The 13,123-nt window shown below is 43.1% G+C and overlaps 1 protein-coding gene across 11 annotated transcripts in view; it reads right to left on the reverse strand.

The window, feature by feature from the left end:
• unm_hu7910 (un-named hu7910) overlaps window positions 1-12,454 on the reverse strand; it is a 265,791-nt gene extending 253,337 nt beyond the window's left edge. For 8 of the 11 annotated variants that reach the window (XM_038809464.1, XM_038809459.1, XM_038809462.1 and 5 more), the window contains exon 1: window positions 12,150-12,453. In XM_038809464.1, coding sequence (XP_038665392.1) covers window positions 12,150-12,207 — 58 coding nt within the window. In that variant the 5' untranslated portion in view covers window positions 12,208-12,453. Of the gene's footprint in view, window positions 1-12,149 lie in introns of all 11 variants that reach the window. The other 3 variants (XM_038809466.1, XM_038809465.1, XM_038809455.1) reach the window with 1 other exon arrangement.
• Between the last annotated feature and the right edge of the window lie 669 nt (window positions 12,455-13,123).

Below are 13,123 nucleotides of genomic sequence, written 5' to 3' on the forward strand. Positions count from 1 at the left end.
AGGACAAGTTAGACATGTTGGTTGAATAGTCAGATGGCTGCCAATATGACAAAGTTGCTTGCCAAAAAAGTTTCATAAGTGATAAACTAATAGGAAATGCCTGAGCAACTAAACTGACCGTATCAAACATCCATACAGCCCAACGGATTTAACATCATTATTTTTAGGAAAAAGGAAAACAAACTCCAAAATGGATATTTTGTCATCAAGAATGCTCTATTTAAGTAATTGACAGATTTTATCATCAAGCTTATTTCTAGGAAATGTAAAGAGAAATACCAATATATGATTTAAGTAATTAACTTAAGTTCATTTAAATAAAGATGGGTGTTTAACAGGTGACCTGCAGTCCAGTGAATTCAAACTTAATACAACTGCAAGATTACTGTATAATTTCACCTGTAATTCAGTACAAGACAGAAAGCAGGGAATGAGTTAGCCTGAAATTTTGGGAAAATGCTGCAATCCATTAAGCTGCGGCTGGACCGGAGGTCTTGTGGTGCAGTGGGTAGTGCTCCTACCTCTCAGCCAGAAACTCTGGGTTAGAGTCCCATCCAAGACTTCATGACCGTGGAAGGTACATTCGAGATGTAGCCAAACAGGTTGATTGTCAATATGTAAAACCTCCTTTTGTTTTCTTATATTCATTTTTACAGGGCATGGGCACGTTGGTTAGGCTGGCATTTATTGCCCGTCCCTAGTTGCCTTTTAGGTGGTGGTGGTGAAGGTTCAGTTTCTGATCAATGGTAATCAAGAACCACTGCAGTCCTTGCGATGTTGGTACACCCACTGTGCTGTAAGGGAGGGAGTTCCAGGATGTTGCCCAAGTGGCGTTTCCCCAGGGTAGAGGGGTCAATTACTAGGGGGTATAGGTTTAAGGTGTGAGAGGCAAGGTTTAGAGGAGATGTACGAGGCAAGTTTTTTTTTTTTTTTTTTACAGAGGGTAGTGGGTGCCTGGAACTCGCTGCCGGAGGAGGTGGTAGAAGCAGGGACGAAAGTGACATTTAAGGGGCATCTTGACAAATACATGAATAGTATGGGAATAGAGGGATACGGACCCAGGAAGAGTAGAAGATTTTAGTTTAGACGGGCAGCATGGTCAGCACGGGCTTGGAGGGCCGAAGGGCCTGTGCCTGTGCTGTACTTTTCTTTGTTCTTTGTAACAGTGAAGGAATGCCTATATATTTCCAAGTCAGGATACAGTAAGAGCGCAGCTCCTTCCTCAGTTGAATGGAGAGGTATGTTCCAGAAAAATTTATATAGACAAAGTCAGAGATGCTGGACAATGCTTGGAATGCGAGCATTTGCAGGTAATCAAATCATTACAGATCCAGGGAGAGGGATAATCACAGGTTAAAGAGGTGTGAATTGTCTCAAGCCAGAACAGTTGGTAGGATTTTGCAAGTCCAGGCCAGATGGTGGGGGGTGGATGTAATGAGACATGAATCCAAGATCCCTGTTGAGGCCGCAAGTCAGGATAGTGAGTGACTTGGCGGGGAACCTCCAGGTGGCGGGATTCCCAGGTACCTGCTGCCTGTCCTTCTGGTTGGTAGTCGTAGATTTGGAAGGTATTGTCTAAGGAACCTTGGTGAGTTACTGCAGTGCATCTTGTAGATGGTACACACGGCTGCCACTGTTCGTCGGTAGTGGAGGGTTTGAATGTTTGTGGAAGGAGGAGCAATCAAAGCGGGTTGCTTTGTTCTGGATGGTGTTAAGTGTTGTTGGAGCTGCACTCATCCAGGCAAGTGGAGAATATCCCATTATACTCCTGATTTGTGCCTTGTAGATGGTGGACAGGATTTGAGGGGTATGGGGGGAGTTATTTGCCATAGGATTCCTAAGCCTTCGACCTGTCCTGATAGCCACAGTATTAATATGGCTAGTCCAGTTGTTTCTGATCAATGGTAACCCCCAGGCTGTTGATTGTGGGGGATTCAGTGATGGTAATGGCACTGAATGTCAAGGAATGTCTCTTGTAGGAGATAGTCATTGCCTGGCATTTGTGTGGCACCAATGTAACTTATCACTTGTCAGCCAGGCTGGATGTTGTCCAGGTCTTGCTGCTTTTGGACATGGGCTGCTTCATTATCTGAGGCTCGAATGGTGCTGAACACTGTGCAGCCATCAGCAAACATCCCCACTTCTGACCTTATGATGGAAGGAAGATCACTGATGAAGCAGCTGAAGATGGTTGGGCCTAGGCGACTAGGGGCTGTTCACAGTAACTTCGTTGAACCCTACTTGTGACAATAAGCGATTATTATTATATTCATAAAACCATGTTAACTCTGCTTGATTGTATGAAAAGGAAACATTGTTTGACTGAGTAGGGCGGCACGGTGGCGCAGTGGTTAGCACTGCTGCCTACGGTATTGAGGACCAGGGTCAATCCTGTCTGTGGGGAGTTTGCACATTCTCCCTGTGTCTGCGTGTGTTTCACCCCACAAGCCAAAGATGTGCAGGTAAGTAGATTGGCCACACTAAATTGCCCTTTAATTGGAAAAAAAATAAATTGGGAACTTTAAATTTATTTTTTAAAAGCTAATATTTTGAGTATGCAACACACAGAAAATGGGAAACCAGTAGATGTAATGTATTTGGAGTTCCAAAAGACATGATGCCATACAAGAGGCTACTGCACAAAATAGGTAAGTATACTGGCACGGATAAAGGACTCGCCAAGTTAGAGTAAGGAAAAGTGAATAATTTTCATCTTGGCAAATTCTAACTAGTGCCATTCCACAGACATCAGGTTGTAGGGCCTCAACTATCTAAGGTCTATGTTAAAGCCTTGAAGGGCGGATGCATAGTAGCCAAATGTGATGATATAAAGATAAGTAGGAAAGCAAGTTGTGAGGAGGACAAAGAGTCTGCAAAAGAATATAGATAGTGGGAAAAGTAAGTAAGCAAAGATTTAGCAGATGGAACATAATCTGGGAAAACGTGAATTCACCCACTGAGGTAGGAAAAGGAGAAAAAGCAGCCTTTTTTTTCCCCAAGTAGAGAAAGACTACAGAATGCTGTGGTATAGTGTAATCTTGCTGTCCTTATACAATAAACAACGTTAATTTGCAAATGTAGCAAATAATTAGGAAAGTAAATGGAACGCTTTAGCCCAGGGGTGGGCAAACTTTTCCGTGCAAGGGCCACATTCAGAAATTCACAATTCACAAAGGGCCGCATAGTATATTAAGTAAAATAATTACTTCACCCGGTTATGATTCTGGGCGCCTCATATAGAACATAGAACAGTACAGCACAGAACAGGCCCTTCGGCCCTCGACGTTGTGCCGAGCAATGATCACCCTACTCAAGTCAACGTATCCACCCTATACCAGTAAGTAACCCAACAGCCCCCCCGCCCCCATTAACCTTAAAAAAAAAATTTTTTTTTTTAAATTTTTAAAAAAAAATTTTTTTTTAATGACTTGGTGGGCCGCAGAAATACCTTTGGCGGGCCGCTTGCGGCCCGCGGGCCGTAGTTTGCCCACCCCTGCTTTAGCCTTTGTAAGAGTATAAAGGTAGGAGGCCTTGCTACATTACTACAGTATGTTGGTGAGACCATAACGAGTGTAATTGCAACAGCTATAATCTACTTAAGGAAGGATACTCTATTCATGTTCTCGTATAAACAAAAGCCTGCTTGCAAAAAATTACTCTGTCCTCAGCTCTTGGGTTAAATGGAAACATTCACTTTGAAGCTTACTTTTTCCACTCTCTAAACAGACTGCCAGCAATTCCTGCCAAAAACCAGAGGTCAGGTGATGGCCACACAAATCATTCAGGGCCTGGCATTTCTCTCAAATTATTTTTACATTAAGGTACAACGTTTAATCGGAGAACGGTTCCTTCAAGCATATTTCTACTTGTCATATCGACCATGAAGATCACAATAATAGCATGCTTTAAAAAAATGTACATTGATTTTGCTTTATCTTGAGCAAACTAAACAGGTGAAAAAGGAAGATTCTTTTTTAAAATAAATTTAGAGTACCCAATTTTTTTTTCCCCAATTAAGGGGAAATTTTTATTGTGGCCAATCTACCCTGCACATCTTTGGGTTGCGAGGGTGAGAGCCATGTAGACATGGGGAGAAATGTGCAAACTCCACACGGGACAGGAAAAAGGAAGACTCTTAGTACAGAAAGTTGGCAGTTATTTTTCAATTTTCAATATAAAGAAATCCTCGCGTGGCATCAAGTACTTTAACTTGACCCAATTACATGTTTTATATGACATTTTCATACAGAAAAATTTAGGCTCACGTAACCACTTAAAACAATCTAATTTTAGAGCAGTTTTCACAATGCAGCTCAAGAGGCAAGCAAACTAAACCACTTACATTTTATTGCTGATATATGGGTCAATATCACATGCATCTACAAGCAGGTCACGAATTTGCAGGCTGTGTATATACATCAAATAGTAAAATTACGATTATTACAAATCTGGGTTACCATCGATGATCCAGATAATCGAACCCCTTGTAGTCCCAACACACGCCGACTGTAGGATTTGCCAGAATGTTTGAGGGGCAATTACCTGCTCCATGGGACCCCCTGTGAAACTCTCCAACTCAACTCTGAGTTACAGTCGGAGGCTGAACAGTTCTAACTTGTCCAGAGTAATTATCCTGGGAAGTATGCTAAGACGGGAAAGATTCAAGTATGTTAAAATGAGAAAGATTCCTAATATGGACAAGGCAACTATACAACTGATTCCCCCAATTCTCCTTCTTGACCCACTGACCAGCACCATCTACCTGACTCCTCCCCTCCACAACCCCCGTGACCTTAACTAATTCTTGTTTACCCAGCTACCCACCACCCCCCTGCCACTCTACCCTTTGAATTCATCTTTCCGTCTTTCCATAGCTGTTTTCAGAGCAGCATTGGGACATTGGTCAGAGACATCAGTAAAAACGTGCATTTATTTGTCTAACTGGAGTTGGAAATAAGGTTTTCGATTCGGATTGGAACATCTGCACCACTATTTTCCCCATTTCAGTGACATCAGACACTCCCCACGTTTTGAGCTGACTCAATCCGCACAATATTAAATCTTAGTACAACAAAGAGCATGTAGTGTTGGCACCTTGATGTATGAACAGGGCATCAACTCCTTCATAAGCTCTCACATGCGATTCTCAATTATTTTTTTTGCTGGCGGATTATTTGCCTTTTTGAGACAAGCTCCACGATGGCCTGTCTGCTTGTCTTTCACCTTAACCTAGGCTTCAACTTGGACAAAATCCTTGAAATGAAAGTTGCCTCAATGCTTACAAATCCCATGAGGTCAGGAGGAAAGCATTGGGCAATCTCATCCAATTTATATTGTTTGTAATTTAAAATCTATAGCACAAAATTACGCCAAACATTAGTTTCACAAGGACCCGAGGGGGCTATCATGAATTGGAAGAAACAGAAAATACCATATTGATGTAACACCGTAGAATTATTGTCGGAGATGCAGCTAGAGAACTATGTTGAGAAAGGAAAGTTTGTTTTAGAAAGACACGCCTGAACCTTGATACAGCCAATAACTCAGAAGAAAACATTTCATTTCCCAATAGGAGCTTTGTTGCCCTCACTTAAGAGTTCATTCAGGAATAAAAATTTCCAAAGCAGGCCAGGCTCAAAAGGTTTCTGCAGAACAGTAAAGGAAAAATACCTGTTAATAGGCTTGCACACGGTGGTGCAGTGGTTAGCACAGTTGCCTCACGGCCCCCGGTCACTGTCCGTGTGGAGTTTGTATATTCTCCCCGTGTCTGTGTGGGTATTAGAGCTGAAGGAATTGCTGGCAGACTTAACCATGACATTAAAAGCAACTTTTTAAATTTTTGAAATAGAGAATACATCCAGCGTTATAACAAATCATGCTTTGGGGCAGCCCGGTGGCACAGTGGTTAGCATTACTGCCTCATGGCGCCGAAGTCCCAGTTTCGATCCCGGCTCTGGGTCACTGTCCTTGTGGAGTTTGCACATTCTCCCAGTGTTTGTGTGGGTTTCGCTCCCATAACCCAAAGATGTGCAGGGTAGGTGAATTGGCCATGCTAAATTGCCCCTTAATTGGAAAAATTTAATTGGGGACACAAAATTAATTTTTTTTAAATCATGCTTCGTCACTTAGTTATGAATTCAAAATGACAGTTCAGGATTAAAGTTATACCATCATTTGATCGGACAAAATGGTACCAATGGAAATGAAGAAAATTCCAAGCTATCAGCTTGAAAGCAGGAGGAAGTTGCTTTTGAATATTTTTCTTGTATTTGTCCTGGGTAACTAGCACAGAAAAATGATCACAAGGATTCCACTCATGAACTGATAAGAAACAGCAGGTAAGATGTTGCTCCCAATGCTAGTGCACAAATCTCAACATTACTTAATTTCCCCAAATGCACAGGAAAATTGTCAATTGAAACACTTTGGACATCTAAATAACACATCACCTTATCTGATATTTTAGAAGAAGAGAAGAGGGAAACTAAAGAATAGCATCAGAATGTGGGCACCTGCGTGAAATTTTAAATAACATGATTGTTATATGCCGTGGGGAGGAGGAAAACGGGAATCAGAAATACTTTCCTTCCTTAACATGATTGTCATATGCCTTGGGGAGGAGGAAAACGGGAATCAGAAATACTTTCCTTCCCTAACACAGCTTTAATACATGAATAGATTAATTCAAACTAATTAATGCAATAAACTTCATCACTAAAGAGTCAGCTGTATGTCTCTGGTGAATAATAAATATATCTGCTTGATAACGTTATTAAAAGTTGTGACTATAGGTAGAGAGATCAAATACTTGGATGTCAGTGCTCTGGGACCATACATCTCATTCAACCTCATTACAGCAAAATTAAAGTAAGTAATTGGATATGGTACAACATGGTTTACCACCAAAATGTTTTTTTACATTGCACAATCTTAAAGAGGGTGGAAATAAACGTTTCTAAGATCTTGACCAGCAAATGACTTACCCAGACAGTAAATTTAGATTGATCGCCTGGAAACTCATATTCAACAGGATAAGCAAAATTTTCACAGGCGATCATTTTTCTGAAACATTAGTCATTCAAGCAACTCCGTGATTAAATAAGTGCCGTAGAATCCATGATACAGCAGCTTAGAAAACTGTATAGAATAGACATTTATAATTGTTGTAACTAGAATGTAACATTTTAATAAAAGTGCAATGTGAACATCTTCAGGCTTCTTTGATGCCAGTAAGTTTCTTTTCCAGCAATTCGGATGACTACTCGGAACAAGCACATGGTGCACATTCAGTATTTTAAATTTATTTTTGTTTCTTTAAACAAATAAGTTACAAATAACCTCAGCCAAAATTAACAAGCCGCCTTGATACAAAATACAAAGCCTGACGTCAGTAGTCGGGAAGTTGCTAGAGTCCATTATCAAGGATTTCATAGCACAGCATTTGGAAAGCAGTGGTATAATCAGACAAAGTTAGCATAGATTTCCAAAAGGGAAATCACGCTTGACAAATCTACTGGAGTTCTTTGAAGATGTAACTAGTAGAATTGACCAAGAATATCTATTGGATGTGGTTTCTTTAGATTTTCAACAAGGTCTCACAACGCAGATTACTGTGTAGTTAAAGTCTATGGGATTGCAGATAGTGTCTCGTGATGGATAGAAAGCTGGTTAGCAGACAGGAAGCATAAAGTTGGAATGGGTCTTTTTCAAATTAACAGGCAGTGACTAGTGACTAGCAGGGATCTGTGCTCGGACCCCAACTGTTGACATTACATATTAATGATCTGGATGAGGGAACTAAATGTAGTATCTCCAAATTTGCAGATGATACAAAGTTGGGTCGAGGGTGAACTGTGAGGAGGATGTGGTGATGCTTCGGCAGGATTTGGACAGGCTGAGCGAGTGGACATATGTATGGCAGATGCAGTATAATGTGGATGAATGTGAGGTTATCCACTTTGGTAGCAAAAATAGGAAGGTAGATTATTTGAATGGGTGTAGATTGAGAGAGGTGGATACTGAGCAAGACCTTGGTGTCCTTGTGCATCAGTCGCTGAAAGTAAGTGTGCAGGTACAGCAGGCAGTAAAGACGACAAATTGCGTGCTGTCCTTCATAGCAAGAGAATTTGAGTATAGGATTAGAAATGTTTTACTGCAACTGTATAGGGCATTGGTGAGGCCACATTTGGGAGTATTGTGCGCAGTTTTGGTGTCCTCTTCGGAGAAAGGATGCTCTTGCTATGGAGGGAGTGCGAAGGTTTACCAGGCCGATTCCTGGGATGGCGGGATTGTCATATGAGGGGAGACTAAGTTAATTTAGATTATATTCATTGGAGTTTAGAGGAATGATACGGGGATCTCAAAAAACTTATAAAATTCCAACAGGATTAGACCGGGTAGATCTGAGGGAGGGAGGTGGGGGGCAAGATCACGGTATGAACTCAACGATCAGCCATGATCATAATGAATGGCAGAGCAGGCTCGAAGGGCCGAAAGGCCTCCTCCTGCTTCTATTTTCTATGTATATTTCTTTGTAAATGAGAACTCATTCACCTACTCCCCAGAAGGATAGTTATGAAGGGCAGCACGGCAGCATAGTGGTTAGCACTATGGCTTCACAGCACCAGGGTCCCAGGTTCGATTCCCAGCTTGGGTCACTGGCTGTGCGGAGTCAGCACATTCTCCCCGTGTCTGCGTGGGTTTCTTCCGGGTGCTCCGGTTTCTTCCCACAAGTCCCAAAAGACGTGCTTGTTAGGTCAATTGGACATTCTGAATTCTCCCTCGGTGTACCTGAACAGGCACCGGAATGTGGCGACTAGGGGATTTTCACAGTAACTTCATTGCAGAAAGCCTAGTTGTGACAATAAAGATAATTACTATTACTTGTGAATTAGGAGCTTAGGACAGACAGCAATCACAAGGGATTCCTCACGTGGCACTCACTCAATGCGAGATGTCTGACCACAGCATAATGACTAATTTATCCAAACAATTCCAGCCTCTTAAGGTAAATGCCAACATTGCATTTACATTTTTGAATGGTTTTTTGCAACTTCCTCCTAACTTTTAAAAATTTGCTACTAGCTTTTGCTTATCCAGTTTCTAGCTTGTGTGATTTAGAAAATAGTGACTCGTTCTTCTAGGATCTAAATCTCTCACTTCCCCACATTCAACTCCAATTGCTAATTTTGCTCACTTACTTAATTTGTCCCTTTGTAGAGCGGCATGGTGGCACAGTGGTTAGCACTGCTGCCTCTAGCATGGAAGACACGGATTTGATGCTGGCCCCCAGGTCACTGTCTGTGTGGAGGTTGCATTCTCCCAGGTTAGGTGGATTAGCCAGGCTAAATTGCCCCTTAATTGGAAAAAATAATTGGGTACTCTAATTTTTTTTTAAAAACCTGTCTCTGTGACGTTCTGTTTCCTTCTACACAAGATCTGCTCTTCTATGAAAAAGCTATGGCCAGCTACTGGAGAATTTCACCAATTAATAAATTCCCTTTGTGGAAACCTGGCAAGGCCTGAATTTTAGGCCCGATAAAATTGGACATTTTGCATTGGACACTTTAAATTACCTCAAGCAGGCTGATGGGAACTCGGACTTGACCAAAGTCAAATATACTACACAAACAAACTGCCAGGACCTGCCTTGTCAGTCACACATCAGGAGATAATCGGTTATATTGTTATGCACTGATTTGTTTTGGGTTGCCTAGATCGAAACAGACTTTCGGGGACGCAGAATTCGCACCGTTACCTTATATGGCCATGTGCGAGCAACACCACCACAAATGGGCATCTGGGGACAGGCCCCAGTGTCTGGTCAAGTGGTCATCATCTTGACTGTTGAGATCCCCTCCCAAGGCCTCATGGGCTGAAAGTCAGAGAAGTTTCTGGAAATGTGCGAATGGAAGGGGATAAAGATAGACACCCAAGATACACCCTAGCAAAGACTCGGTGGGGAAGTGACCTTGACCTTCTGAAGGCTGACCAGAGTAGGAAGGAAGCAGCCAGGGAGACCCACCTTCGCGACGGCGGCCCGAAGGAACTGGAGTCTCAGAGAATTGGATCCACGGCTCGACCGAGTTCATCAACATGGGTGGTATCACCCATTTGTTATTGGATTAAGACAAGGGTTAAAATATTGTACTGAATAAACTTGGTTTGATTTTATATTTGTGCTGTCATTTGCTCACCTTGCCAATGAAGATACCTGGGCAAAACATTGGATCAAACACTTGTCAAAGTGTCTGAGACTTTACAGAGACAACACCTTTATCCCTAATCTCTTCCTCTAATTAGTCCCAAGGTTTCCCACAATTTCGCTAATCACTTGTGTGGAACCATATCAAAAGTTCATATTGACAACATAATTTAGCACTCCTGTCCATTTTATCAGTAGCCAATTCACTTTCCCGGCCAACAAAGGAATCATAGCATAAATAAAGAGCATCCAGGCAAGTTTCCAGCAGTTGTCATTCAAAATTAGTTTTCTCATCAACTATATCAGACTTCTGCCTTCAAAAGGAACAGACATCAGCTGTTTAAGATCAAGCTGCACCCATTACTTGTGCACAGAAGTAAACAATTTCTGAATGATTTGGAAGTTAACATCTGGATTATACATGTTGTAATCCAACAACATCTGGCAGATTAAACCATACCCATGTCCCCTTGCAGTCAGCACAGCAGCCCAATGTGACAAATTGCTGTAACAATGCATATTATAAACTATTACATAAAATATTTACAAATAGAAGCATAATACATAAAAGCAAGGAAATTATAAATCTTTCTTAAACACTTGGGAATTATGAGCTCTTGCAGTTCAGCCTCAACTGGAGTATCACCGCCCATGCTTGGCATCACACTTTAGAAGTGATATTAAACTTAATAGAAAGGGTGCAGAAAAGATGTAGGCAAATGGTTCCAGGAATGTGAAACTTTAGCTGAGGATAGATTGGGCTGGTTTAGCTCAGTGGACTAGACAGCTGGTTTGTGAGGCAGAAAGGCTTCAATTCCCATACCAGCCGAGAATTCTGAATTCTTCCTGTGTACCCGAACTGGTGTCAGAATATGGCGACTAGGGGATTTTTACAGTAACTTTATTGCAGTGATAATGTAAGCCTACTTGTGACAAAAGGATCTTTATCTTTAGATTGAAGAAACTGGGGAAGTTTTTCATCAAGAAGGTGAAGATAAGATTTCATTAACATGTTTAGCTCACTCGGCTAAATCTCTGGCTTTTAAAGCAGACCAGCAGCACGGTTCGATTCCCGTACCAGCCTCCCCGGAATGTGGCGACTAGGGGCTTTTCACAGTAACTTCATTGAAGCCTACTCGTGACAATAAGCGATTTTCATTTAATTTCATAATCCCTAGTTTTGAAAGAGCAGATAGAGAAACATTCCTATTTGCAGAAGAGTCAAGAACCAGAGCACATTAAAGCGAGTGGCAAAAGAATCAAAGGTGCCATGAAGAAATACTTTTTTTTAAATGTAGCAAAAGGCTGGGATCCGCAACGCACTACCCAAGTGTAGGGTGGAGACAAATTCAATCGTGCCTTTCAAAAGAGAATTGGATAATTAACTGAAGAGAAAAACGAGCAGCGCTGCTGAGAAAGGGCGGGGGAGTGGGACTGGCTAAATTATTCTTGCCCAGAACTGGCATAGACACGGTGGGACGAATGGTCTCCTGTGCTGTAACCATTCTATGAGGGGAAAGCCTATGACGATTCACATCAGTATACAGATCCATCCATCTCCTCCCCACTGCACAAGTTGTTTAACACCCTGTTTCAAAAAAAGTAGATATTGCAGAAATTTGCCTTTAATTAAACGTAGGTTAAAAAAAAGAGCGGAGGCTGGTCGTTGACCTCTGAAAACAGCAGTGTATATCGATCTGGCTGAGACCCGATGTTGTATGAAGAGCGATGATCCCTCGGACACAAGGTGCATCTAACACGCAGGTAAACGGAGGATGGTGCATTTTAAAACGTGCAATATGAAAACCCCGCCCAATAACAAGGCTGCATTTCCCCCGGCGCGGTAACATGCGCTCCCGGAACAGGGCTGCCTGCTGTCTAGCCGCTCCCGGGACTCAGCCGGAGCCCTTCTACCCATCCCGCCGGCCGGGCGCGGGTCTCTCACCTTTTCTGGATCCCGAGGAGTTGGACCTGCTGTTCCCAGCCTTGTTCTTCGAAGTCATGGTTCGTTTCGCTTGTTTAAAACGTCTTGTTCAATTGAGGTGGCGGAGACAGAACCCAAAAATCACCGCCCGCCCCACACTCGCTGCTCCAAGCCGATAGGCACCGCCTGAACCCTGCCGTGCACGCTCACACCCGAATCCCAGCCGCCGCCCCTGCCGTACACGCTCACACCCGAATCCCAGCCGCCGCCCCTGCCGTACACCCTCACAACCGAACCACAGCCACGGCCCACAGATTGACAGCACTCGAGAACCAATCAGCCGCATCCGCCCCAAGTCAGGCCGCGATTCCTATTGGACATCCGGCGACATGGCCCGCCCCTCTGGGGGGCGGGGCTGGTGTTTCTATCAGGTTAGGTTGAGGTGTGGCGTGCGCCGAGCGAACGTGGCAACATGGAAGCGGCAAAACCTCGCGAGAAGTGCGGGCTGCAGCCAGGTGGCAGTTGATCTCGTGCGGCTGTGTGCGCGGGAGCCCGGGTCTGTCTGGAATTGAGGTGATGGTACAAAGCCACGTTTACTGACCGACCCGCGTTGCTCTAAAAAGGTGATGAACGTAATGGCCCTTCCCATTGAATCATTGCAGTCCTCCAGCGCATCTTGCAGCTGGCGTGGACAATTTCAGCATTCTGTTCCAGGGACCATGCTGCTGGGGCTGAACCATTGTCCAGTCTTTTCAGGGATTGTCCCTTATGTCCACTGTTTGCATCATGTCTCTTCAGTTAAGGAACGCCTGTTGTCAAATTTCCAGGACATCCTGTGGGCGACGAATCCTGGGCGTCTCCAGGGTAGTTTGATTGATTCGAGCAGAACTGTGACAAGAGACATACTAATGCGATTCAACAAGATAAGCTGCAAGTTTTAGTTGATTTTAATTTCGTCCCCCCGCCCCCATTATGTCCTCAGGCCCCCATCTCAT

The sequence above is a fragment of the Scyliorhinus canicula genome, chromosome 10 (genome assembly GCF_902713615.1).
Source record: "Scyliorhinus canicula chromosome 10, sScyCan1.1, whole genome shotgun sequence".
NCBI lineage: Eukaryota > Metazoa > Chordata > Chondrichthyes > Carcharhiniformes > Scyliorhinidae > Scyliorhinus > Scyliorhinus canicula.